The 25,627-nt window shown below is 45.5% G+C and overlaps 4 protein-coding genes across 13 annotated transcripts in view; 2 read left to right on the top strand and 2 right to left on the bottom strand.

Moving 5' to 3' along the window:
• Nucleotides 1–1,273: 1,273 nt before the first annotated feature.
• On the top strand, nt 1,274–7,026 carry RNF39 (ring finger protein 39). The gene is made up of 4 exons (XM_033219637.1): nt 1,274–2,089; nt 3,829–3,851; nt 4,055–4,146; nt 5,611–7,026. The coding sequence occupies exons 1-4, from the start codon at nt 1,523–1,525 to the stop codon at nt 6,189–6,191; spliced, it is 1,263 nt and encodes a 420-aa protein (XP_033075528.1). The 5' UTR covers nt 1,274–1,522; the 3' UTR covers nt 6,192–7,026.
• PPP1R11 (protein phosphatase 1 regulatory inhibitor subunit 11) lies at nt 6,965–10,585 on the bottom strand. 3 transcript variants are annotated; one of them, XM_033219689.1, is made up of 4 exons: nt 10,278–10,585; nt 10,049–10,188; nt 8,582–8,690; nt 6,965–8,189 (listed from the first exon to the last, which is right to left on the bottom strand). In XM_033219689.1, the coding sequence occupies exons 2-4, from the start codon at nt 10,091–10,093 to the stop codon at nt 7,987–7,989; spliced, it is 357 nt and encodes a 118-aa protein (XP_033075580.1). In that variant the 5' UTR covers nt 10,094–10,188; nt 10,278–10,585; the 3' UTR covers nt 6,965–7,986. The 3 variants fall into 3 exon arrangements, with proteins under 3 accessions (XP_033075580.1, XP_033075579.1, XP_033075578.1); XM_033219688.1 differs by lacking the exon at nt 10,278–10,585 and having other exon boundaries at nt 10,049–10,202; XM_033219687.1 differs by lacking the exon at nt 10,278–10,585 and having other exon boundaries at nt 9,804–10,194.
• A 2,586-nt stretch (nt 10,586–13,171) lies between these two features.
• ZNRD1 (zinc ribbon domain containing 1) lies at nt 13,172–17,615 on the bottom strand. Of its 3 annotated transcripts, none has more exons than XM_033219684.1 (5): nt 17,472–17,607; nt 17,204–17,358; nt 16,857–16,957; nt 16,543–16,652; nt 13,172–13,401 (listed from the first exon to the last, which is right to left on the bottom strand). In XM_033219684.1, the coding sequence occupies exons 2-5, from the start codon at nt 17,346–17,348 to the stop codon at nt 13,377–13,379; spliced, it is 381 nt and encodes a 126-aa protein (XP_033075575.1). In that variant the 5' UTR covers nt 17,349–17,358; nt 17,472–17,607; the 3' UTR covers nt 13,172–13,376. The 3 variants fall into 3 exon arrangements, with proteins under 3 accessions (XP_033075575.1, XP_033075576.1, XP_033075577.1); XM_033219685.1 differs by having other exon boundaries at nt 13,173–13,401; nt 17,481–17,615; XM_033219686.1 differs by having other exon boundaries at nt 13,173–13,401; nt 17,555–17,573.
• LOC117088395 (putative uncharacterized protein ZNRD1-AS1) overlaps nt 17,234–25,627 on the top strand; it is a 32,829-nt gene continuing 24,435 nt past the window's right edge. For 2 of the 6 annotated variants that reach the window (XR_004439189.1, XR_004439188.1), the window contains exons 1-2: nt 17,639–17,777; nt 20,684–20,759. Coding sequence is in view for 1 of the 6 variants with exons in the window: in XM_033219652.1 (XP_033075543.1) it covers nt 20,268–20,512; nt 20,684–20,759; nt 21,151–21,906 (1,077 nt within the window). In the remaining 5 variants the exon portion in view is untranslated. Of the gene's footprint in view, nt 20,513–20,683; nt 20,760–21,150; nt 22,274–25,627 lie in introns of those variants that run through there. The other 4 variants (XR_004439186.1, XR_004439187.1, XR_004439185.1 and 1 more) reach the window with 4 other exon arrangements.

Genomic DNA, 25,627 nt, shown 5'->3' with positions numbered 1-25,627 from the left:
CTTATGCTTGGATTTCTGTGTGTTTTATGAGCACTGAGCTGGGAGGGTTGTTCCAAGATGAATGTACGTGTGTTTGTTTGTGTAGGTTTATCAGGGTGTCATATTTGAGTGTCTCCCTGATAAGTATGGGGGAGGGGGAAGAAGGGTGCCTGGAGGGGGTGCCTAATAAAGTCCTGCTGCTCCATAAAGACTTACTGCTGTTATACTCTTGTTCTTTGAATAATAAAACTAATGATAGAGTATCTGTCTCTTTGCCTGTTTTCTTTGAGCATGTCCATCTGTTCCTAAATAATACTGGACATTTATCCCAGTGATATTCAATGTGTATGAGGCTATTCATACACATTATATTTAGCTGTGATGTTTGTATTACGTGAATGCTTCTGTCCGCAATTTGGGCATTTGGACATTGATGGATGCAGACACATGTTATATAACAGTGTGAGTGATCATAGTTGTAGACAGCTGGATGTTTACTTATGCACACACCCCCATGAGTATCCAGTCAGCTAGGCCTGGCATTGGAAGGGCAGAGAAGCTAGGAAGAGGAGGGAGCAGGGAGGAAGAAGAGAGGTTGGGAGAGGAGCAGGTAAGGAGAAAGAGAGATGGAGGTGAGGAATGAAGGCACAAAAGAACACCAGAAAAAAATCAGGAAGCAGGAGGGGTCCCAGGGATCTGTAACTGAAAAAGGCAGGGTTGAGTCACAGCAAGAACACAAGTCAGAAGACCAGGGTAGGGCTCCGTTTCTGGTCATTCCCTTGCTATGTGACCTTGGCTATTCCAACTCTCTGGGCCTCTGTGAACTACCAGAGTTGAAATAGCTAATACCGGGTACATTCCAAAGAAGGAAGGAAAGAGAGAACTGGAAATAAAAACACACGCAGGGAAAAACAGAGAGAAAGAATCAGAAAGAGAGACTCACGAAGAAATTAAGGAGAGGCCCTGGGAGCCGGCCACAGGTAGAGTTGCGAGAGCTCTGCCCCGACTCCCTGAGGCCGGAGTGTGGGTGCCTGTTCCCCACCCCTTACTCCAGAACTTCAGAGTGCCCTTAAGCCCTTAATAGGTAAGGAAGGAAGATGGAAAGGCGAGAGGCACCGGGAATGAAAACCACACATCAACACTCAGAGGTTTGCCAAAGCCACACAAACCAGGATCTCTACTTCCGGCCCCCAGCCCCCAGATATAGGTGTGCCAGCCACCTGGAATGAATCACACCTTGGCAATGTGGGCGCACATGCCAAGAGTGAGCCTGGGCACCCGGCCCATGCGCGTACCATAGGCTGAGGGGAAGGTAAAATTGGGGCTCTTCGGGGGTTCACAGGCGGCTACCTTCCCCATACAGGGTTACCCCGCCCCAGACCGCCCTCTAGTGACCGCCTCCTAGGCTCAGGGACCCAGGTGTGCTATTCTCCCCTCCCTGCTCCCCTAAACCTTACCGGGGAAGCGGGAGAACCAGATGAGGCATTACGCAAGGCCTGGTGTTTACCTCCCGTGGGAGCCTCCTCCCTCCCTATAAAGCCTGATGTCGTGGAGAGATTTGCCGAGACTGAGACTCTGGTTGAAGACAGAGGCAATCCCAGGGGAGGGGCGGAAAGCGGCAAAAGTTAATGCGGGAGTCGGAGATAAGGGCATCTACACAGCAAGCAGCAGGGGCGGCCTGCCATCTGCGCGCTCGAAGGCGGTCGCGGTGGTCGCGGAAGGGGCGGCGTCCAGATCCCAACTTTCCATGGATGCACCCGAGCTGGGCCCGGGGCTGGTGGAGCGTCTGGAGCAGCTGGCGACGTGTCCTCTGTGCGGGGGCTCCTTCGAGGACCCGGTGCTTCTGGCGTGCGAGCACAGCTTCTGCCGCGCGTGTCTGGCCCGCCGCTGGGGGACCCCGCCGGCGACCGACACCGAGGCTTCCCCCACCGCCTGTCCCTGCTGCGGCCTGCCGTGTCCCCGCCGCAGCCTGAGGTCTAATGTGCGGCTGGCAGTGGAGGTGCGAATCAGCCGTGAGCTGCGAGAGAAGCTGGCTGAGCCTGGGGCCCGTGTAGGGAGACGCCGAGGGGGGCGCATCCCCACCATGGGCTGCCTGGACCCGCCTGGGGAGGTGAGGTTGGACGCGCGTCGCGGAGTTGTTGGTGGAAGCGGGAAGTTCATGGGTTCCCCGGGGAAGCCGGGAATGGCAAGCCTGGAGCCGGAGGCCCTGTGGAAGTTTAGGCAAAGGATGGGGTGGGCAGAGAAAAGCAAAGGATGAAGGGGTGAGGGCTGACCCTGGGTCCTCAAGGTGAGAGGCGTCCGGAAGGACGATGGATGGAGTTGACACTTGGTCCACAGGGGAGGAGGCTGGACGGATGCCTGAGTCTTGTGAGAGGGGCTGGAGAGAAGAGAGTGGGGAGGCAGAGAAGGGGTACTGGATAGAAGGCTCAGAGCCCTGGAGTCGCCGCGAAGGGCACGAGAACTGCAGAAGTTTTGGCAGGGCAGCCGCAGGCGTCCGGGAGGAGAAGAGCTGGCGGAGGGGAGGGAGAGGCGGGCGGAAGTGGGAGCCGACCCAGGTGAGGGTGAGCAGGGGTCCTGGGAGGATGGTGGGCGAGGGCAGAACCTGCATAGAGGAGCGGGAGCAGGAGGCTGGGCTGGCGGATAAAAAACTGGGGAGGAGGGGACTGACAAGAGGATGGAGGAAGGGAGCAAGGGGTTGGGGCAGATCCAAACGTCCCCGTAGCGTCATGGGGGTTGGTCCCGGACTCCGGCTCAAGCTAAGCTGTGTGTTGTTTGTTATTGTTATTTCGGCTCCTCCTAAGGCCCCAGGCAGGAGCGGCCATGGGTGGAGGCGAGGTGCGGGAGAACGGCCGCCGGGGCATCTGGCTCCTCTCCACATCCCAGTCTTACCACCCATCTACCCCCGCGCCTCTCCTGGGCCCGGGCTCCTTGGCCACCAACCAACCCATTACCTTGCCCGATCCCCCGGCGTCTGGGACTCCTGACTGGCTTCTCCCCAGCAGCCAAGCTGGTCTTGGGTTTTGCTTCTGCCCTTTGAAGTCTTCATAGACCTAATTAGTCTGGGTGTAATTGGCACAATTAGGCAAATTGTTTCTCTCTCCCTCTCTCCACCATATCGGCCTGCTCCAGACATCAGCACTAGACAGTGAAGTGGAGGGGTCGGGATCCCAGTGTTTGGAGGGGAGCATCCAGCGCCCTCTCCTGGCTCCCATAGTGCTCTATGGATCTGCTGGGCCTTTGGGACACATTCAAGTCTAGCTGCCTCCCTGGCCAGGGTCCAGAGACACAAAGCAAAGGGCCCAATAAATGCCACTGGGCTTTTATTGCAATAGGGGAAGCAGCTTTATTGTAAGGCTTTTATATACCAACTCTTAGCCTGAGGGCTCTGGGTGTGTGTTTGGTCTGTGTGATGGAGGGCAGAAGGGACAGATGTTTTTCTGGGATGCACTGGGAAAGATGGATAAGGATGGGGCCACTGAAAGAGACAGAGAATGGGACTGAGGGGGCAGCAGAGGAAGGCAAGGGCTCTGGGGACAAGAAACAGTCATGGACAAGCCTGGGAACAGAGAATTGAGAACTTTGGGGAGCGGAAAGGGGCAGGACAGTGGAGATGGAGTTAGGAGGATGAGGGAAAAGTGATGGGGTGAGAGGAAGAAGGGATCATGAAAGGTGAAGGAGGAGTATGAGAGGAAAAGGAGCACAGAGGGTAAGGAGGTGAGATCACTCTGAAAGGTGAGGAGGGACACTGCCAACTCAGACAGAGCTCACCTGAGGAGGGGGAGATAGGGAGGGATGCCCCAGGGAGTGAAGCGCAGAGCTCACATCCATGTTTGTTTCTGCCCATCCTAGGATATGAGGAAGACATGGAGACGGTAAGTTCCACTTTTCTGTTCCTTCCTTTTCGCACGAGCTGCCATAGCCATCACGTTCTCACTGGGCCCACACTTTTGTTGCCATTAATAGGCAGGTTTTCTGGGGTATAGCCTCATCCCTTCTCCCTCCAGAGATGTGAATGGGGTATGCGTGGGGACATTAGCATCAGAGGGCTGATTTCCTGACCCTTCCCCTCATCTAGATTTGAAGTCCCAACACCTAAGTCATCTAAATCAGAGGATGATCTCCCTGAAGATTATCCAGTGGTCAAAAATATGCTTCATAGACTGACAGGTAAGGAAAGAAGAAGGGAGGGAAGGGAAGTGAATGACAGTCTGTGTTAGATTTTCTTCCTTTTAGCCCTAAAAAGTGATCAGGTCCTTTTTGATGTCTGCATTAGTTTCCTAGTACTGCTGTAATGAAGCACCACAAACTAGGTGGCTTAAACAACAGACATCTCAAAGTTCAGGAGGTAGAAGTCTGAAATGAAGGTGTCAGCAGTGTTGGTTCCTTCTGAGGGCCATGAGACAGAATCTGTTCCATTCCTGTCTCCTAGCCTCTGGTAGCCTCACATGTTCTTTGGGTGATAGGTCTGCACATTTTCTTTTGTATGCATTTGTCTCTGTGTCCAAATTTCCTCTTTTTATAAGTCAGCAATCTGGATTACAGCCCACCCTAATGACCTTCATTTTAACTTGATTACCTCTGTAAAGATCCTGTTTCAAAGTAAGGTCACATTTGGAGGTTTGGAGGACTTCAACCTATCTTTGTGTGTGTGTGTGGAGTGGGGGAGGGCACAGTTCAGCATATAACAATGTCTATCCTCGATTCCTCATATTCCAGCCATTTTCCCTCTTCCTTTTTCATACATTCAAACAACAGATCCCTGAAGGTTAGGTGCCTCTCAGAAATCTCTGCTTCCACCACCTCTCATCACTCCTCTCTGGAAGGGGACCCCAGCATCTCCTTGACCCTTCTTCCCTCACTCACTCCCAAGAAGAAGGGTGCCTCTACCCTTCTTTAAACTGCCTAGAGAAGATGGTCCACCCTCTTGGTCATCCACCATCTTGCCCAGTCCAGATTGCTTCTGGCACCCCTAATCCAGAAATCTTTCTTCAAAGCACCCCATACATATAAGACCAATGGTTCTTTCTTTCTGGTCTCTGGCTATCACCACCTGCTCTCCTCCTCTGCCCCACACCCCCAACAGAAATAGGCCTGTCCACCCACCCCCATTCCTGTAGGTGGGTGGGCTGGCTGGTTTCTCAGGATACCTTGGATTCCTCCCTGTGCCCCTCCCATCACTTGAGGTTCCAGTATCAGTGTGGCTTTCTCTTTAGATGAACATTCCCCATTTGGCTGACCCAGCTCCCATGCCCCACCCCAGATGCTGCAGATTGAGGTATCAGTCCTTACTCCTCCCTCGAAGTCAGATCAGCCTCACTCTTCCTCCCCCAACCCCACAAACCGGACAACCTCTCCTTTGATCTTCCTGCTGTGCTCCTTGCCCTGGACCAGTATGATCCTTCCCCAGGTCCAGTTCTACAGAAGTGGTGCATTAGTACAAGGTCCGATATTGCCCAGGCCTGTTCTTCACATGCCTTGCTCTTTTTTGGTCCTGCAGCCGCCCTTTGAGCTGCTGTGGGGTCACTAGCACTCAGTCTTTTACGTGATCTCCGTTGACTATTCTCCACCCTACCCCGCCTGTGATATAGAAAACTCTCTCATGAAGTCCTCTCCCTGCCTCCCGCTCTCCAGCCGACCTGACCCTGGACCCTGGGACCGCACACCGCCGCCTGCTCATCTCCGCCGACCGCCGCAGCGTTCAACTGGCCCCACCAGGGACGCCCGCGCCCCCTGACGGCCCCAAGCGCTTCGATCAGCTCCTGGCTGTGCTGGGCGCGCAGGGCTTCAGGGCCGGCCGCCACTGCTGGGAGGTGGAGACTGCGGACGCTGCCTCCTGCAGAGACTCTTCTGGGGAGGATGAGGACGACGAGGAGAGCCACTATGCAGTGGGCGCGGCCGGGGAATCCGTGCAACGCAAGGGCTGCGTGAGGCTGTGCCCTGCGGGGGCCGTGTGGGCCGTGGAGGGCCGCGGCGGCCGCCTGTGGGCCCTCACGGCACCCGAGCCCACCCTGCTGGGCGGAGTCGAGCCCCCGCCGCGGCGTATTCGCGTGGACCTGGACTGGGAGCGGGGCCGCGTGGCCTTCTACGACGGCCGCTCACTGGACCTGCTTTATGCCTTCCAGGCGTCCGGCCCCCTGGGGGAGCGCATCTTCCCTCTGTTCTGCACCTGCGACCCTCGTGCTCCACTCCGCATTGTACCAGCGGAAAGCTGAGTCCAACTAGAAGTCTGGCCCGGCCACTGGCCCTGCAGCTGCTTCTTTTTGGCCGTGCAATTCTCCACTCATTTCTGCGAACACATTCACATGCCCATTGCAGGAGTATTAATACCAACCCACATTTCCCCCCCAAAAATGAGATCTCACCTGGTCTCCAGGTTTCCACGTCCCTGCTCAAAATCAAATCCATTCCTGCTTTCTGGCTCTCAGAATCTTCTCTTCCCTACAGCTGCCACAGTACTTCCTGACTTCTCCCATTCAAACCACTCTAGGCCTGCAATGGGGAACAGGCCCTCCCCATCAGTATTGGTAAAGTGACCATGTTTCCTACACAGAGGCTCTGCTGGTCAAATACTTGACTCCCACTCTTGCCTCTCCTAGCTCCAAAGAAGGGCTCAGGGTCTTCCCCACAGATCTAAGGACTGGGCTAACCTGCCTGTCCACTAAGTTTCCTCCTAAAACAAGAGGCTTGACTCTGGTCTGGGCCCTGTGACCCTCTGGGAAGCTTCCTACCCCTTTTGGGGGATCTCAGGGTGGGGAAGGACAAGCTAGTTCCCCAACCTCCTATGACTGCTTTCTATGTTCACAGCCTTTTTTCCATAAGAACCTTCTTGAAACTTCTCCCTGCACATACTCACAGAAAGGAGCCAATGGTGCTACTTCCCCTCTCTCCTCCTCAACCTGGGAATACTTCAGACATCTCCAAACTCATCCTTGTGTATAGTCTCACACCCTTCCCCATATGTACAAATGGGCCCATATTTAACACATTTTGTGATTTTGGGTTATTTATTTTGTGCATCTGTGGCAATAAATGAGATCTCAGTGGTGGTATGGATTTGACTGATCTCTGCAACTGTGTATGGCAAAAGGACTGGAAAATGAAAACCAAATCCCAGTAAGGGGTAGAGAGGGCCAAGAGAACTGAACATCTGGGCTGGCAGGGAAATCAAAGTCTAGGAAGGAAGAGGTAAGAGTGTAGTAAAGGGGATATACCCCAATCTCTTTGCTCCTTCCCTCTTCCTTCCTAACCCAGAGACTCAGGTCCCTGGGACTATATTGGATCTGTCTCTGAAGCTGAAAAACAAAAGGCGGAGGAGATAGTTGGCTCTAAGTGACCAATCTCAAGCCATCTTTGTCAGAAATCCTAAATCACAGGAGAAGGGTGGGAAGAAAGGATATGATTATTTCCTGTTCCATTTTCCATAAGAGGTGAGAATGACAAGGACCTCTTTTCTAACTCCTCTTCAGGGCGTGAGGAGGGTTAGCAGGAGGAGAAGGGCTGGGAGCTCTGAGGTCTCCTGTAAGACCTCATATCTCACAGTCAAGGACTAAGAATTAAGATTAAATATTTTAGTAGGATAGCTCTAAACCAGGATTAGCAAGCAAAGCTAGGGTGTAAATTCCTGGAATCTGACTGGGACCCTGGCAGTGAAAGCTGGGACTGTTGAAAACCCAATTTAAGTGTTTGCTACTCATGTAGCATGCAGGGCCAAGATAACTAGATCCCAGGACAGGCAGTTTGGCAGTGAGAACAAAAGGAAGAGACTGGGACCAAGTTGACTAGATCCCTTGAGAGAGAAGGGTGGGTATTGGGAGGAAAAATGAGGACTAGGGGAACCCAGGAGGCTGGGTTGGAATAGCAGCAAGTCAGAATTCCAGGATCTCTGTTCACCCCCCTTTTCCTCTTTCCTCTATCAGGCAGAAGAGAGGGAAGGAGGGGGCTGGAGAAGTAGCCACATGGATACATTCAGGGCCAGACAGACACAGGAATGGTGGAGGAGAGAGGAATTTAGTGCTGCATTGGCCCTGGTGGGGGCTGGGAAGGGTCAGGAGGCTGGGGAGGGGTGGTGGGGGTTGGTCCTAGGGTTGCACGACGCCGTCCTTTGCGGTGGCCACGTACACAGTGTGTATGACCACAGCCCTCTTCTTCCTCCTCATCACTTTCCGTGGAGCTCTCGCCAAAGGCCCGAGGTTTCTCATAAATACAGCAGCCTAGATTTAGAGGGAGGAGCCCAGTTAAAGAGGAGGAAGGGTAAGATGTATAGTCAGTTCCATTCCCACTCAAACTCAGCGAAAATTCCTAGTTTCTCTTACGTTCCAGGATCCACCTTCCCCAGGCCTACCCTCTGGGACTCAGGCCCCACTCCTCTTGTCCTCTTAGAGAGCCACGAATTCAAAGCCCTACTTCTCCCACCTCTGATACTTATTGTCATCAGATCTAGGCAATTCCAGTTCTAGCCCTTCCCTACCTCTTTCCTTGATACCACAGAACCACCAAAAAAGTGACAGAACTATGAGCATCTGGGGGCTTCTGGAAAGCCAGTGGATACGAGTAGATACAAGAGCCAGAACTACAGGGCTACTGCGGGCCAACAATTACTCACATTTTGATGAGCGGCGGCCCATGTGTTCATTGTCCACAGTGTCACTTGTCCATTCCACCTTTTTCTCTGGCTTCCGTTTCCGAAGTTTGATGGTAAGGCTCCGATTCTCCTAGAAGGTTAAGGATGAGAGTACCTATCTAGTCCCCTCCTACTAACCTTTCCCACTCCCTCCCAGGGAACTTCCTCTCTTATCTTCTTCAGCTCAATCAGTACCATAGACATAACGCCAGAGGAGTTGCAAGAAGATAAAACAGAACAGGTCATTGACCTCAGACAGTCCTTGAGGAGTAAGTATTATTTCCTGTTCTTATATCACCAGTATAAGAGAAGGCACAATTCCTAACCTAGGGAAAGTTCCAGCAACTCTTCAAAGGAAAATATAATCCTCGCTGTTTCTCCGTCTTCCTCCCCAATCATCCTTGGTAGTATTAATACATGAAAATTATTTTTCAGTCCCCAGCACCTAATCTTTGATCTCCCTTCCTTTTTCCAGATCCCCTCTTCTTTTTCCCATTAAACAAACAAACAAAACCTCTCTCATTCTCAAGCTCCAGCTCTCTCTACCTCTTACCCACCTATTCTCTGACATCCTGGCATCTCTGGTAGCAAGTATTACTAATCTATTAATTACCAAGCTCCCTTTAATCCAAGAGTATTAAGCCCAATGCAATCTTCTCCCTTTGAAGGCAACTTAACATGTTTTTGGAAAAATACTTCTTGTTTCTCCATTTACAGTTTTGCTCTCTGATTTCTCAAAATGCCTCTTTTCATCTCCTTTTCTTGTTTCCTCATTCCTGCCACTTCCTTTTACATTCATCCATTCAATAAATATTTACTTAAATATAAGCATTGATAATATTGATAAGTTGGTCTCCAACCATGCTTTCTTACACTACCTTTGACTTCCTCCCAACATCTTCCTGGCTCCTTAATCCTCAATTTCCCATTCGTTCATTACTTATACACATAACCACCCCAAGCAGCAACACCTATATCCTAACTGTACCTCCCTATTACATGATCCTTGACCAGCCTCCTGCACCATCTCTGCCACTCTAAATAGCTCCAATACCTTCCGATTCTCCCAGCCCTAGATATTCAATCCCACACCTCCCATATCCCCAGGCCCAGTTCCTCCAACAACTTTTCTAATCCCTGTCCCCTCCCTCCCAGTATCTCCCAGACCCCTAAACAGCACCGCCCCCCCCCCCGCCTTTCTCACGGGCTCGGTTGTCACGGTAACCGTTGTCTCAGTGACGGTCTCGCTCAGCCCAGCCCCTGCCTCGGCCATGGCTAAGGCTCAGGAGAGGGAGGAGAGGAGGAAGGGGGATGAGACACTCTTTCCTTTTTCTGTCTCTGAAGTCTAAGAGAAGCGGTATCGGATTCAGAGTGGTAGCCAGGATCCTCCACCTTCTTTTTTCCCCCCTCCTCCTCCTGGGCCTCCGTTTCTCCACCCCTGGGGATAACCTGGCCAACCCCACTTCCGGCTCGCAGCTTCCGGGTGTGACGCATGCTGCAGTCCCCCTTTTTCCCTTCCGCGGCACCAAATTCGTCAAAGCGCAGGCGTCGCTGGATTAGTTCCGCCGTAACATGACGGCGCGCAGGCGCTGAAAGAAAGAGAAACAAATTTGGCGGAAGGGGTGTCACTGCGGGTGTGGGAGGCGGCGGGAGAGTCAAGGGCAGCACGCGTACTCACAACCTAGAGGAAGCAGAAGGGGCGCCCAGATGGATAGGGCCGGGCCAGACGCTGCAGAGTGGGTGTGGCGAGGGCGGAGTTGTGTGCACCAAGCTGAGTCCTGTTGCAGATTTCCATTTACCTTGTCTGGGTAGGGGGAGCGGCGAGGAAACTTAAGGAGCAATAGTAATGACCCTACCGCGGCCTATTTCCTTTTCTGTTGGTCTGGGTTTCTCTAATGAAAACGGGATGTGGGAGCAGTTGGAAACACACTTAAGAGTCAAGCGATGTGGTTCTAGCCCTCGCCTTGTGCCTGTAGATGTTTGAGCAGTTCAGTTTAGTGCACGTTCAGCGTGGGTTTTTTTTCAGTCACTGTGCTAAGCCTTGAAAATGGAGGCATGTAAGAAGCTCAGACCCTGCCTTTTAGCGCCCAGTCTAGTAGAAAAGACAGGCATGCTGAAAACTAACAAAAAAATGAAACATTGGGGCATTAACAAATGCCAAGTCGGATTTGTAAATCTGAATGTAGTTACATACTGCCAACATATTCATTCTCTCTGGGGTGATGAGTATGATGAGGCAGAGAAATGGTCGTAAATTACAGTATAGGCCATTTTATAAAAATATATGCAGGTTTCTTAGAGAGCAAAAGAAAGTGGTAAAACAAGAACCAGGAAGGCCGACAAGTAGGTTTTTTTAGAAGAGCAGCTTAAAAAGTTGTAGATGTGTGCGCTACCGGAAATGGAGTTTTGTACCGCTTGAATCTGAGGAAGTGCCAGATGAGGCTTGATAGGTAGACAGTGGTGATATGGAAGGACCAGTATGCTTTGCTAAGAGATTGAGCTTAATCCAATCACTGTTACAGGCCAGAGAAAGGCTTAAAGTAGCGTAGAAACGTGAACAGGTGTGTTTCAGATTTCAGGAGGGGGTCAGGAAAGTCAACTGCCAGAACAGTTCAAATGTACAATGGGGAAGACTGCACTGCCCATTCTCCAGGTTGCTGTGGGGGTCAAACAAGATAGCTGTGTTTCACCAGTTAGAATGGCAATCATTAAGAAGTCAGGAAACAACAGGTGTGGAGAGGATGTGGAGAAATAGGAACACTTTTACACTGTGGTGGGATTGTAAACTAGTTCAACCATTATGGAAAACAGTATGGCAATTCCTCAAGGATCTAGAACTAAATGTACCATATGACCCAGCCATCCCACTACTGGGTATATACCCAAAGGATTATAAATTATTCTACTAGAAAGACACATGCACATGTATGTTATTGCGGCACTATTCACAATAGCAAAGACTTGGAATCAACCCAAATGTCCATCTGTGACAGATGGATTAAGAAAATGTGGCACATATACACCATGGAATACTATGCAGCCATAAAAAAGGATGAGTTTGCGTCCTTTGTAGGGACATGGATGCAGCTGGAAACCATCATTCTTAGCAAACGGTCACAAGACAGAAAAACCAAACACCGCAGTTCTCATTCATAGGTGGGAACTGAACAGTGAGATCCTTGGACTCGGGAAGGGGAACATCACACAATGGGGCCTATCATGGGAGGGGGGGGAGGGAGGGATTGCATTGGGGAGTTATACATGATATAAATGATGAATTGATGGGTGCTGACGAGTGATGGGTGCAGCACACCAACATGGCATACGTATACATATGTAACAAACCTGCACGTTATTCACATGTACCCTAGAACTTAAAGTATAATAAAAAAAATTGATGATCATTTTAAAATAACAGTAATTAAACTATAACCCATAATATAAATATGTTAATAAATAAACTATATTTATTAAAATAAAAATAAAAAAAGATAGCTGTGTTTGAGAGCTCTGAATATATATATGAAGGGCCACACAATTATATGATAATTACTACAGTAACCCCTTGATCACGATTTAAGCCAAGGAATGCAGGACCTGAGTATGTTTTGTTCCTCTTGAAAGTTTTTGGTTCAAACAGAAAAAAGCAAGATAGAGTTCAGCATGTCTAGTATAGTCCATTAAAAAAACCAAACGCATATATAGCAACACACATACAGAGCCACATATATATACACAAGCACAGATATACAGTACAATTTGGTTATCTCTGTGGAGTAGGATTCGTGACTTGACTTTATCTTTCTATGTAAGAATCTATTATAATAGATATACAATTGATCCTTGAACAACATGGGGGTAAGGGGTGCTGACCCTCTGAACAGCCAAAAGTCCATATATAACTTTTGACTCCCCCAAAACTTAACTACTATTGACCAGATGCCTTACCAATAACATAAACAGTTGATTAACACATATTTTGTATGTTATATGTATTATATACTGCAATCTTACAATCAAGTAAGCTAGAGAAAACATTTAGAAAATCATAAGGAAAAGAAAATATATTTACTCTTCATTAAGTAGAAGTTGATCACATTTTTATGTTGAGTAGGCTCAGGAAGAGGAAAAGGAGGGCTTAAATGTGCTGCTATCTTATAGGTATCAGAAGTGGAAGAAAATCCACATATATGTAGAATCAAGCAGTTCAAACCTGTGTTGTTCAAGGGTCAACTGTATATTGTATTTATCCCAATAGTAATAAAATATCTATAGTGATCACTTAGTATCAGTTTTTTAGCTGTCCAAATTTATATGCTAAAGAGATCTGGTTAAAATTTCGTTAAATGTCTCACTATCCAAATCCCTAGTTTTTCTTAACCTAAACTCAGGAACCAAATAGATTTAAATAGTATGGCAATACTTACAATTGCTTTTTGTTTATATTAGCCTCATTCCTGACTCTACTTTTTTGTCCTTATTTTTCCCTCTTTTCTTTTTCATATATCTCTGTAAACTCATTTAAATTCCTTTTGGAATAAGGCAGATTATAAGTAACATACGTATGTCAGGGTCTTTTAGGAAAATATAACTTTAATAAGGAAATTCAATTAAGGGTAGGAGTACTCCAGGAACAATGGTAATCCCCACATGATGATCTGACTCTCTTCTAGGAGCAAAACATTGCAACCAGATGGGATGGACAAGGCATCTAAAAACCCAGTATCCTTCACCTTCCAAAAGGAGGGAGGAAGTGTTGAGTTGCCCAGGAAAAAGGTCAAGAGTCTTCCTTCTCCTGGAACCTATGAGGAAAGAAAGGACTTGTTATATTCACCAAAAGATGAGTTTCTAGTAGTATAAGATAAGATATGCAATCAAATAACTAAGGAAGGACTTTTATTTATGACATCATTGAGGACTGGCTCCCCTAAACAAACCTCCAATTCTAATTCCAAGACAACTAAAAATTCTGGGATTAAAAATATATCCAATGAATTATAACCTCAAAGCAAAGATTTCTTAGGACACAGAAAGCACTAGCTGTAAAAGAAAGAAAAAAAAAAAAAGGATAAGCTGGACCTTATAAAAACTTAAAACTTCTGCTCATTTAAAGAGAGTTAAGAAAATAAATAGGCAAGCCACAGGCTGGGAAAAACATCATCTTTTATTTTTTTTAATTTTTTTTTGGTAAAATGACAATCAGTGATAGGAAAAAAATACTTTTTTTTTTTTTTTTTTTTTTGAGGCGGAGTCTCGCTCTGTCGCCGGGGCTGGAGTGCAGTGGCCGGATCTCAGCTCACTGCAAGCTCCGCCTCCCAGGTTTACGCCATTCTCCTGCCTCAGCCTCCCGAGTAGCTGGGACTACAGGCGCCCGCCACCTCGCCCGGCTAGTTTTTGTATTTTTTAGTAGAGACGGGGTTTCACCGTGTTAGCCAGGATGGTCTCGATCTCCTGACCTCGTGATCCGCCCGTCTCGGCCTCCCAAAGTGCTGGATTACAGGCTTGAGCCACCGCGCCCAGCCAAAAAAATACTTTTAAAAGATATATCTGACTATGAATATTTTTAATCCTTTGATGAGATGGCAAGAAAGTAAAGGCACTCTTCATACTGGTTAAAAGTTCTGTAAAACCAGAAATCCAGACAGTGAAGTTAAAACTGATGTCCCTATGAAATGTGACAGTGACACTATGGTGCCCTTTATACGGTTGCGACAGTTACTGGAAGCTTAGGAAATGAGGCACAAAATGTGTAAGGTTGATAGGAGATCCTGTGCATAAATTTGGGAACTGCAAAAGGCTGCCCTTTTTTGTAAAAGTGAACAAGAAAAGAAAACATTCAACTCTATAGAAGGGGAATTTGACTGTCTCAGTAGGTAGAAAGAGAGAAAACTCTCTCCTGAGAATTTCTAACCATAAGCTAGCCCATACATGGATTTGCAGCTCAAATTCATACTATCTGTCTGCTCCAAAAAACATGAAGCCAGGCCGGGCGCAGTGGCTCAAGCCTGTAATCCCAGCACTTTGGGAGGCCGAGACGGGCGGATCACGAGGTCAGGAGATCGAGACCATCCTGGCTAACACGGTGAAACCCCGTCTCTACTAAAAATACAAAAAAACTAGCCGGGCGAGGTGGCGGGCGCCTGTAGTCCCAGCTACTCCGGAGGCTGAGGCAGGAGAATAGCGTGAACCGGGAGGTGGAGCTTGCAGTGAGCTGAGATCGGGCCACTGCACTCCAGCCTGGGCGACAGAGCAAGACTCCGTCTCAAAAAAAAAAAAAAAAAAACATGAAGCCAAGAATTTATTTAAAGTAATTCCAGCTTGATAGTGCTTCAAGGCACCTAGAGAAGAAACACAAATGCTGAGGATACAGCACTTACTCCAGGCCTCAAAGAATTCCTACAGTTCAAGTCCTAAAAAACTCAAATTTATTGTCAAAGATCACAAAACAAAGACAAAAAGCACTGTAAGAGAGACAGCAGAAACAGACAGCAGCATCAGACACACAAAATCCATGGATATCAGAATTATGAGACATAGAATATAATAACCATATTTAATATTTTAAATATATATTTAAAGAAAGTGAAAGGAACAATTTAAAATATGATTAAGGAACTGAGAATGATTTAAAAATTGAGGAGATTTGAAAAGTAATTAAATAGAACTCAAAATAATAATAGTCAAAAATAATAATACTTGAAATAAACTGAAAACAGAATTAGTGACATGGAAGAGGAACCTGAAGAAATTACTCAGAAGGTGGCATAAAGAGAAAAGAGATTGAAAATATGAAAAGAGGGCGAGAGAAATGGAGGACAGAAGAGAGAAATCTCATTCTAGTAACTAATTAGAGGTCCAGAATGTGAGGACTGAGAACATGGGGGAAAGAGAATATTAAAAGAGATGATGGCTAATAATTTTCCAAGGTTGATGAAAAAAAAATCCATTCTAGGCCGGGCGCAGTGGCTCACGCCTGTAATCCCAGCACTTTGGGAGGCCGAGGCAGGTGGATCACGAGGTCAGGAGATCGAGATCATCCTGGCTAACACAGTGAAATCTCGTCTCTACTAAAAAACACAAAAAATTAGCCGGGCGTGGTGGCAGGCACCTGTAGTCCCAGCTATTCAGGAGGCTGAGGCAGGAGAATGGCGTGAACCTGGGAGGTGGAGCTTGCAGTGAGCCGAGAACGCACCACTGCACTCTAGCCTGGGAGACAGAGCGAGACTCCGTCTCAAAAAAAAAAAAAAGAAAGAAAAAAAAAAGAAAACAATGCACTCTCAGTTTCAGCAAGTCCAACAAATCCCAAACAGAATAAAAGAAAATCACATTTTCATATACTATAGTGACTGCAGAACACCAAAGACAAAGATGAGGTCTTAAAAGCATTCAGAAAGCCCATGTTCTCTAAATCATGTGTGACTAATTCTCTCCAAAGTAAAGCTACCTTGACTGCGGTTGAAGACTGCAGTATAAGATGCTGACCACTAAACAATACCTGCTTCTTATGGTTTTTTTTTTCTTCATTTCCTTTTAAATATCCTAAAAGGAGGTCAGGCAGGGTGACTCATGCCTGTAATCCCCAGCACTTTGGGATGCTGAGGTGGGTTGATTGAGCTCAGGAGTTCAAGACCAGCCTGGGAAACAGAGAAACCCTATCTCTACTAAAAATACAAAAAACAAAACAAAACAAAACAAAAGCCAGACGTGGTGGCACGTGCCTGTGGTCCCAAAGCTACTTTGGAGGCTGAGGTGAGAGGATTACCTGAGCCCAGGAGGCGGAGGCTGCAGTGAGCCAAGATTGCCTCACTGCATTCCAGGCTAGGTGACAGAACGACACCCTGTCCCCCCCAAAAAACCTAAAAGGTTTATTTCACTGGTTATAAAAAGGGTTAAAAAGTGTAATTTTAAAAAAGAAAAACCAAGGGAGGGGAAAGGATACCCACTTGCAGTTGGTACAGGTGTAGAAGACAGTTTGCCCTTCATCGGCTGAACGCATCTGTCTGGTGTGGTATGCCATTCCTTCATGACCACATCGAGGGCAGCGCCTGTCAACCTGGGAAGAAACTGCTGGGTTATGGAGGCCTGGTCATATCCCCTGACTTCCCACAGGAATCAGGCGATCACGCCTCTCAAACATCGATGCTTTACATCTTTTCCCACTTGGAATTGGGCACAAAACTCTCCAGATCTCTGCAATCACTCCTCCATTTCTTGCCTACTCACCTTATGGAGCCAGTTCTTGATCTCATTAACTTACCACAGGTCCCTGGCACTCAGGCCCTTCCTCCACCGACATAGGCATGGCTGTCCCCAGTTGGTGGAACACAACTGAAGTCTTCACAACCTTCCCCTCAAAGTCTGCGCAGGCAAGTAAGACTGGTTACGGAGACAACCAGAGGGAGCTGACACCGGAAACTTCCCCTCTCTCCTGGCTGGTTAGGCCAGGAGGCCCTATATCCTTTCCCTCAGTTTTCATCGCTAGACCAAATGTACAACTGCCTGATGCCCTGCTCTAGGATCCCCTCCTCAACCCAACCGATCTTGAGTTCCCCAAGCTTCCGATCCTGGGCCCTCCGCCAGGACCCCTGCGTACAAGCCTCTCACCCCGAACGTTGATGTTGAAGCCACAGCGAGTACAGGTGACCGTATCCTGAGCCCCGGGCAGAGGCAGGACCGAGCCGCAATCTGAACAGAAATCCAAGTCCGACTGAAAGCTGGAGCAAGTACTGGCGTGATCCATGACAGACATGCAGTCGGGTCTGAGGAGGGAGTTGGAAGTTTATTAATAAAAGAGAGAAGAGTTCCCGCCCCAGAGGTGGTAACTATTCTGTCACAGGACGTAGGCGTATATAACCCGAGTCCTCCCACGCACGCCTCCTGCCTCTGCGACCAAGGCGCCGAAATGCCCGGAACTCCCACACAGCATCGGGTACTAAAAGGACTTGGAACCCTTTCCTGGGGCCGGCGAGAGGAGCTGGCCAACTCCGTGGGCTAGAGCGCCACCTCTGCGCCCGCGGCGGGGCAGCGAGCTAGAGGCGGCTAGAGCGTCACGCTTTCGCGCTGACGATTGGCTGTGACGTCATAATTAATTGCGAACTCTGTCTCTGGAGCCTTGGAGATGGAGAGTAACTTCTTCTAAGGGAGGTTGCGGCTCAACTTTCATGCTGGTACTGAGACGGTGAGCACAAAATTGGTAACCAATGCTGCGCTTCCAGCAAATTTTCCCACCAGCACCGAATCCTGGGATATTTATTCTCTTTGTTTCACATCCTACGGGAACCCAATCGCGGGGTAATATCCTCCTGAAAACCGTACTTTGCTGAATAATGACTTCTTTGGATTAGAGAACTACAACTCCCCTGGGTCCTGAGCTGGTATTTCCCTTTTGCGGCTGCACAGTAGTTAAAAACAAAGCTAAGTATTCTGGCACGTATAGTTCTAGCGTTCCTTGGGTCCCGCTGGCGAGCGTGGGCTTTCTGCAGAGCACAGGAGCACAGCCAGCCTGTGTGCTTTGCGGACGGTTCACCGCGCTTGGAAAGGGGTGAGTCGGCTTCTTGAGGGACAGCAAGTGGTGAGGGTGAAGGCAGGAGGAATCCTTAGTCCCACGGGACTAAAGGAAGCAGGGATGAAGTGGGACACTTGAGAAGGGGCTCAGGACTTTGGAGGTGGTGGAACAGAAGAGCTTGGGGCTTCCCCTCCTTCGACTCCTGCCAGATAAGTGAGGCTAGCGGTAGTCAAGAAAGCTCATTAAGCAGGATTTCATAAGACTTAGGTCGAGTTTGGCTTTTAGTTGTGCCTGCCGCTTATCGAACTCTTAATTCATTATCGTCATCCATTAAGTGGACAGCTGACATTTCCCTGATCTTTTATAAAACACGGGAATAAGTTTCTTTCGGAAATCTTGCTATTTTCATTTCTCTGTAACTTATATTCGAAGTAGAAACTTTCCCTGAAGGGGCAGCTTGTAGTTGTTTACTAGTTTCCTGCTAGTCCTCCCACCACCACCCACTCTGATAGCTGTGCTAAGTTCCTTCATATGAAAGTTCTGGAGCCATCACTATTTTGTCCTGTGAAGGACACAAGCTGTAGTCTTTTCGCTGGGAGAGGCTCCCATCTGCCTTTCTCTGTAATAATGGAGAGAACACCATAGTTAAAGGGTTAAAACTCAGCAAACTGCTGAAGAGTGACAAGCCCTATCACCTAACTGTGAAATTGCTTGTTATTCTGTCTGACAAAGGGAGATGCGTTATTGAGCTGATTGTCGTAGACAGTTTTTATTCTCACTTATCTGTGTGTCTCCTTTGAAAATGGAACTTGAAATTCTACCCTTCTCAATTTTCTCTTTTTAATTTGAAAAACACTCACCCAACATCCCCTGTGAGTTGCAGTAAAGAACAAAGCAGTGAAAGGCATATCCTTTTCCCAACAAAAGCTCACAATCTATTCAATAAAGTATTTATTGAGCAACTATGCCAGGTTTTGAGCTGAGGCTGAACCTGCAAAGTTGAATCTGTGTTCTCTGACCTCAAGGAACATGAATGAATAATTAGAATACAATAAAAGTGTGCTAGGAGGTACAAAATATGAGAGCCCAGAACATGCATATAAAGCAAACATATCTGTAAACTTCAAGGAAGACTGGGAAATGATTTAATAAAAAGATAGATACAATGTTATGGCAGATATTTAAAAAGATGCTCAGATATTATGTGTCAAGGATCATCAGCAATCAACAAATCATTAATTTTGAGAACTTGGGATCACAGACTCTAATGTTAAGTACTGTGCTAGAAGCCATGTACAGAGAAGTAAAAGTAAGATGATCGTATGTCTAAAATCTCAAAATAAACTTACCTAGACAAATAAGAATGTTCCTAAGAGGCCAATGAGACCAAATACTTGATATCAGATCCTTTCCAACAATATAGAGGCATATTTGTAGATGTAAATTACAGTTTTCATTCCTTATGAGCCTAAATGTTAGCACCAAAATGTTAAAAGTGATATATGAATACAGATATCACAGTGTAAACCATGATTAATTTTCAAATGAGTTGTAGAATTAAAATATGTCAAGTATTTAGAGGAAGGGAAAATCACTGTGACAGAGTAGACCAGAAAGACTTTATAGTCAGGAACTTGACCTGTGAAGGACAGATAGAATTTATTGAGAACTTACCAAGCTCTTTACATCTAATTCATATTTGTTTTTTATAACCCTGAGAGGCAGATTTTTGTCTTACATCTCATTTTATAGATGAGAAAGCTGACAGAAGTTACTTGCCCTGAGTCACACACCTAGGAAGTGGTGGAATTAGGATTCAGATCTAGCCCTGTCAGACTGTAAAGCCCATCCTTTGAACTGTAAATGGTATAAAAGGCATAGAGAGGAAATGCCAGACATCCTCAGGGGCTTAAATACGACCTCACAGTAAACTCAGGCTAGACCAGGGATGACACATAAAGGTTGATAGTTTTCGTTTGTGTTGCCATCAGCCTCCTCTATAAATAAACCCAGAGTAATCACAAATTCCCATCCTGAGGGGTTCAACAGGGAATAGTCTCATAATGGATTTAGAGTGAAGGATGATTGGCATTGTAAGGCAGGCAAGCAGAGGGCTGAGCAATCAAATAAAAAAATTTCAGAACAAAAGAATAGAGGGCAGAAATGCTGTATGTGCTGATAGAGGCAGAGAGGGCCCGGATCAAGAAACTGCAGGAAGAGAAAACTAGAAACCTAGAATCATCTAGAAAACTAGAACCTAGAATCGTCTCAGAACACAGAGGAGGCTTGAGGACTGAGCAGACTGACATAGATGTACTTGGACAACACCTCACCAAGGAGCATGTCTCTTCCCACTCGCAATCCCCAATACGAGATTCACAGTGGTTCATGCTGAGTCCACAGGAAAAGTATGCTTGTGAAAGGAAAGATCCTCTTATTAAAAGAGCATTCATTATTTTCCACCATAGGAATGCAGTGGTTTCCCATGCGGGAAATGGCCCTACTGTAGTCCTGCCTATTAGCAGGTTTGTTCTGACACCTCCTACATTTGAATCTACCTTTGCTTTTTTATCTTTCAGATTGGCCTGGGGTACATCATCTAAAGATCCTAGGATTGCTGCAGGTCAGCAGTCTCCATTGGAAAAAAAGATCTTGGTAAGTAAATTATCTTCACATCATACAGTTTGGAACTACACAGAGAAGGAATCTTAGGTTTAAAATCCTTCTGCCCAAGTGACACATTCACGTAGTATGTCTACACTGGCAAATGTTACCCAGCTATATCCACAGTTGCAAAACAAAGTATCATTTTGAAAACTTCCAACACCATACATTTTTAAAACTAATTATTGATTTGTGGTGGTGACTACTTCATACTTTCAGAGCTCACAGGCTCACCTGGGAGTGATGGGAATAAAATAACAAGCTAAAGTAAAGAGCATGTAGCTGTTCTGGTATTGTTAGGGAGGGTGGGCTTGGCTCCTGTTTAAATGTGTTCAAAGGAAAAAGATGATCACATTATAAATTTCTGACTTCACTTTGACAGAATCTAGGTGGTGTGCACACAACAGCAGCAAGACAGTTGATAACTCAGAAATATCAGGAGGAGTGTGAAATCCTCTATAGGGAGCAAGCTGTTTCTCTTGACTACTGGCTTGCCAAAGCAGAGTCTTATTATAATAAAATAATAGTGGAAATGATGAAAGAAGAGACAGGCAATGAAATCAAGAAAAAAATGGAGAAGAAAACAACCCGAAGCATAGAAGGACTAAAACAGTGCCATTTGATACCTGAGAGAGAGATGAAACACATAGAAAGGCACATACATCAAGCAGGACAGGCTGGAGAATTTAAGAACAAGTCATTTAGACCAGTACTGCGACCCTTCAGTGAAAGAAAATTACCAAACATTGTGCCAGAAGGGCATGGCATCCAGAACTCACAGAGAAGAAAGCAGGTGAATGAGAGGGAACAGATGCAGATTAAGGATCACCAGGAACGCATGATTCGAGGGAGAGAACTTACAGAGCAAAGACTCAAGGAAAGAATCTTAAGAAGAAGCCAGAGCCAGCTACCTACATATGAGAAGCGTGAGAGAGTAAAGAAAGAGATAAAGGAGTTTGAAAGAGTTATTGCATATCCTCTTTTCCAGCCATGCAGTAGAAGTCGGATTAAAGTGAATATTCTTATGGAAAAGTCTCAGAATGGAGAGAAAGTGAATACAATTGTGAAACCATATCAAAGAAAATTCTTGGCCATGCCACCCTTTTTAAGAAGTCAAATAGGAAAAATAAAAGATTAAAGTTTCAATGCTGTTATGATAAAATCATACCTCTTAAGTGAACCCCCCCTTTTTTTTAAATGCGTGTTCTCATCTCTCCAGGGTTCAGTGAATATTCCCATTTGTATCAGATACAGATAGATAGTTCTGGACTTGAAAATTAGCTTAACTATTTTTAGTTGACTTGCATTTGTTCAAGTTGCATATCCTTTCTAGTGTTCAGTGTCCTCATCTTTAAAATGGCAATAATAATATTTGATTGCATTTGTGGAAGGACTATTGTGTTTGTGAAGTGTAGATATGTATTAGTTGTTTCATAAATGTTAGTTTCCCCACTTGGGAAGATGGGGGTTGGGCGATGGGGTGAATAAAGAATTATTCTAATCTGCTTCTCTTATTCTCCCTGCTCCCAGCCCTCCAAGGTTATTTTGATGAGATTGATATAGTTTAGTATATGGTCTTTAATGTCTTACCTTCATCAGATAACTACTAGCCAGGCCCTAAAAGTGTAACTTGCCCTGTACAATTTATTTGTATGAGAAACTTAATTTTGACAGCCTCCTACATGCTAGGCATTGTGTTAGTTACTGAAGGTGAATGAAGAGAAGTCTCTGCCCTTGAATAGCTTTCAGCTAATGGCATAGATCACTCTATAAACAGATAATGTAGTAAAGGTTACAATAGAAAGATACAGGGTGCTTTGCAAAGGGCGGATTCTAACCTGGCTTAGGTGAGCAGGGTGAAAAGGAGGAAGGTTAGGGAAGAGAGTATAATAGTCTCTCATGTTTCTTCCAGCTCTTTTTGTCACTTTCTGTCACTCACTTAAGCAAGAGCTTCCTAATGTTTGGATCCACTCAGGGGTAGTCAAACTCATCCTTTCTCAAACTCATGCCTTTGTCACTCATTGATAAATCAGAAAGCAAATTTATAAATTTAGTGAGAATTACAGTTGTCAAGCAGAATGAAATTTATGTTTTTTAGTCAGTTTGTTTTCTTTCCAGATACTAGAAAATTGGGAAAGCAGGGGTTCAGAGTTGACAAGCAGAGAAGCAAATAAATGGAAATGGATGCCCTCAGGAATCTTATTCTTAAGTTGTGATCATTCTGATGCCTACCTTGCTTTACTAGCAGAACACCCTTTAGCCTGGATATTGCTAGGTCAGCCACTGATAGAAATGTTCTATGTCTGTGCTCCTCAGTACTGTAGCCCTTGCTACAAGTGGCTGTTGAGGCATTCAAAATGTGGCTAGTGCAACTGTAGAATGGAATGTTTAATTGAATTTCATTTAAATTTAAATTGCCACATGTGGCAAGTGACTGCCCTGTTGTACAGTGCAGCACTGGATAAACATAACTCCTGTGTTCTAGACTCCAGTCCCACCATTAGCTTTCTGTTTTTGACAGTGTTTGCTGGTATGATAGGTCACTGCTCGTTTTACATTACTATCAGTTTCCTTTGTATTTCAGAGGCTCCCTAATCCCTTAAAGAGATTTAAAAATCAATGTAGACCACTTCTGTGTGAAGATAAGGTAGCTGAATTTGCTTTGATTGGAATTAGGAACTGGCCCTCTCTTTGCTAGTTCTGGAATTTGGCCAGGATGCACATCAAAAGCTCATTCCTACCCTCCTGATTTGCCTCATGCAAACTTTGTTGCTGTGTCTGTTCTCTGGTCTTCTATTGCTATGTCTCAGCTTTAGATTCTATGTCTTGTGTAGCAACAGATCATCAGAATGCAACAGGCAGAAGACTTAGAAGTGCAAATCAGTAGGGTAATGACAAACTCTTTGAGCTGAGTGGGACTGAAAAGTAACCTAACACATAACCTATTAGTAATTGTTTACCATGAAGATTTTCAGTGCTGGACACAAATTGCTGAGTTCAACTGCCCTCTTGCCCCTCCAAATCTAGCATAAAAGCAACTGGTGATCTCAGGGCAATTTCATACCTAATATGACTAAGAATAAAAGTCTGTGTTTCAGGAGCTCAGTTTGTCCAAACCTGAACCCATCAAATTATATCCACCTTTTCATTTCCTTGCACTGTGTCTGCTTAAATCTTGAGTCACACTTAATGCTTTTTTTTTTTTTTTGGTCTTTCTTCTTTTTAATGTGAAATAGAATATACAATATACAATACAATATACAATATACAAATGAAAATGTATATTTAGAAGAACAATAATAAATGTCCAGGTGCCCATTGCTCAAACTGAGAAGTGGAACATTACTACATCCCAGGAGCCTTGTATACTCTCCTCATTCATATCTCTCTCCCCTACAGCCAGAATCAACCACTATCCTGAATTTTGTATAATTGTCACCTAACTTTTATAAATTTTACTGTCTGTGTATCCCTAACAGTTGCTTATTTATAGCCTTTATATAAATAGAATTATACTGTATATGATTATTTTTGCTCATTATTATTTTTGGATTCATCCATGTTGATGTGTGACACGGTAGTTCATTTCCATGACATGAATATGCCACAACGTAATTATATATTCTGTTAATGTCATTTGGTTGTTTCCAGTTTTTGTTTTATTTTTCTTTTAAAAATGATACTTAGATAAACATTCCTTTAACATACCTAATCTTATGTTCTGGTGCCTTTGTACCAGATATATATATAAGGTATATAAATTGTGGTACATTTATTTGACAAGCCTGATCTTGGAGCCTGTTAGATTTCTATTCCATTGTGGCATTATGCCTGTAAGCCTGTTCTGTAGAGTCTGGTACATGTTAGCCTCTTGATAGATATTTGTTGAAAGAAAGGACATTTGTTAACTGCTGGAGAGAGCCAGAACCAAAATACAGAAATAGCTGATAACAGACCACTTTACCTTTTTACTCATCCTGTCCAGGTACAATCATAGTCAACCTTTGTTTATGCTTATATTTCAGTTGAGGCACTAAAATATTTGTTTACTTAGTTGGTTTTCAATGAGCTTCCAGTACAGGATTTGTTTGTGTCACTTTTCCCAAAACTTTCACTCCTCTGCCTTCTAGTAAAGGTCACTGACATGTCCTCAAGGCACCTGCAGCATGAAAGTTTTATTTCTGAACAAAAGGGTGCCCAGAGAAGGAGACAAGGAGTCTTCTTTCAGTACAAGGTTGCTGGAGTCCTTAGAGGGTCAAGGGTCAAAGGCTGTGTAATAACAGTTCCTTCTTGTCTGCTGGACAAAAGCTTCTTCGCCCTCAAGCACCCTGCGACTTAGAGTACAGAGTACAGAGTTTGGAAATGGCAGAGTGGTCACCCAAAACAAATCTCCCAATTCCACATTCAGTTTTATCCAGCTTTTCAAATAAGATGAAAAAAATGTTCATGTCTATTGATTTGTGCCTGTTGAACCACCGTTGTATTCCTGGGGTAAATCCCAATTAATTGTGGTATATTATCTTTTTGATATGTTCTTGGATTCAGTTTGCTAACATTTTGTTCAGGATTTTTGTATATATTTTCACTAGGAAGATTGGCCTGCAATTTTCTTTCTTTCTTTCTTTTTTTGTATTCTCTGCTTTTGGTATCAGGGTAATGCAGGCTTCATAAAATGAGTTAAGAAGAATTCCCTCCTCTTGAGTTTTTTTTGAATATTTTGAGAAGTATTGCTATTAATTTTTTTTTTTTGTATGTATGGTAGAATTTGACAAGAGAGCCATCCGGTCCTGGGCTTTTCTTTATTGAGACACTTTTAATTACTGATTCAGTTTTATTACTCATTATTGGTCTGTTCAAGT

The sequence above is a fragment of the Trachypithecus francoisi genome, unplaced genomic scaffold (assembly GCF_009764315.1).
Source record: "Trachypithecus francoisi isolate TF-2019V2 unplaced genomic scaffold, Tfra_2.0 Lachesis_group10, whole genome shotgun sequence".
Taxonomy (NCBI): Eukaryota; Metazoa; Chordata; class Mammalia; order Primates; family Cercopithecidae; genus Trachypithecus; species Trachypithecus francoisi.
The sequence above is the reverse complement of the archived record's forward strand: the minus strand, read 5'-3'. Positions and strand labels throughout refer to the sequence as shown.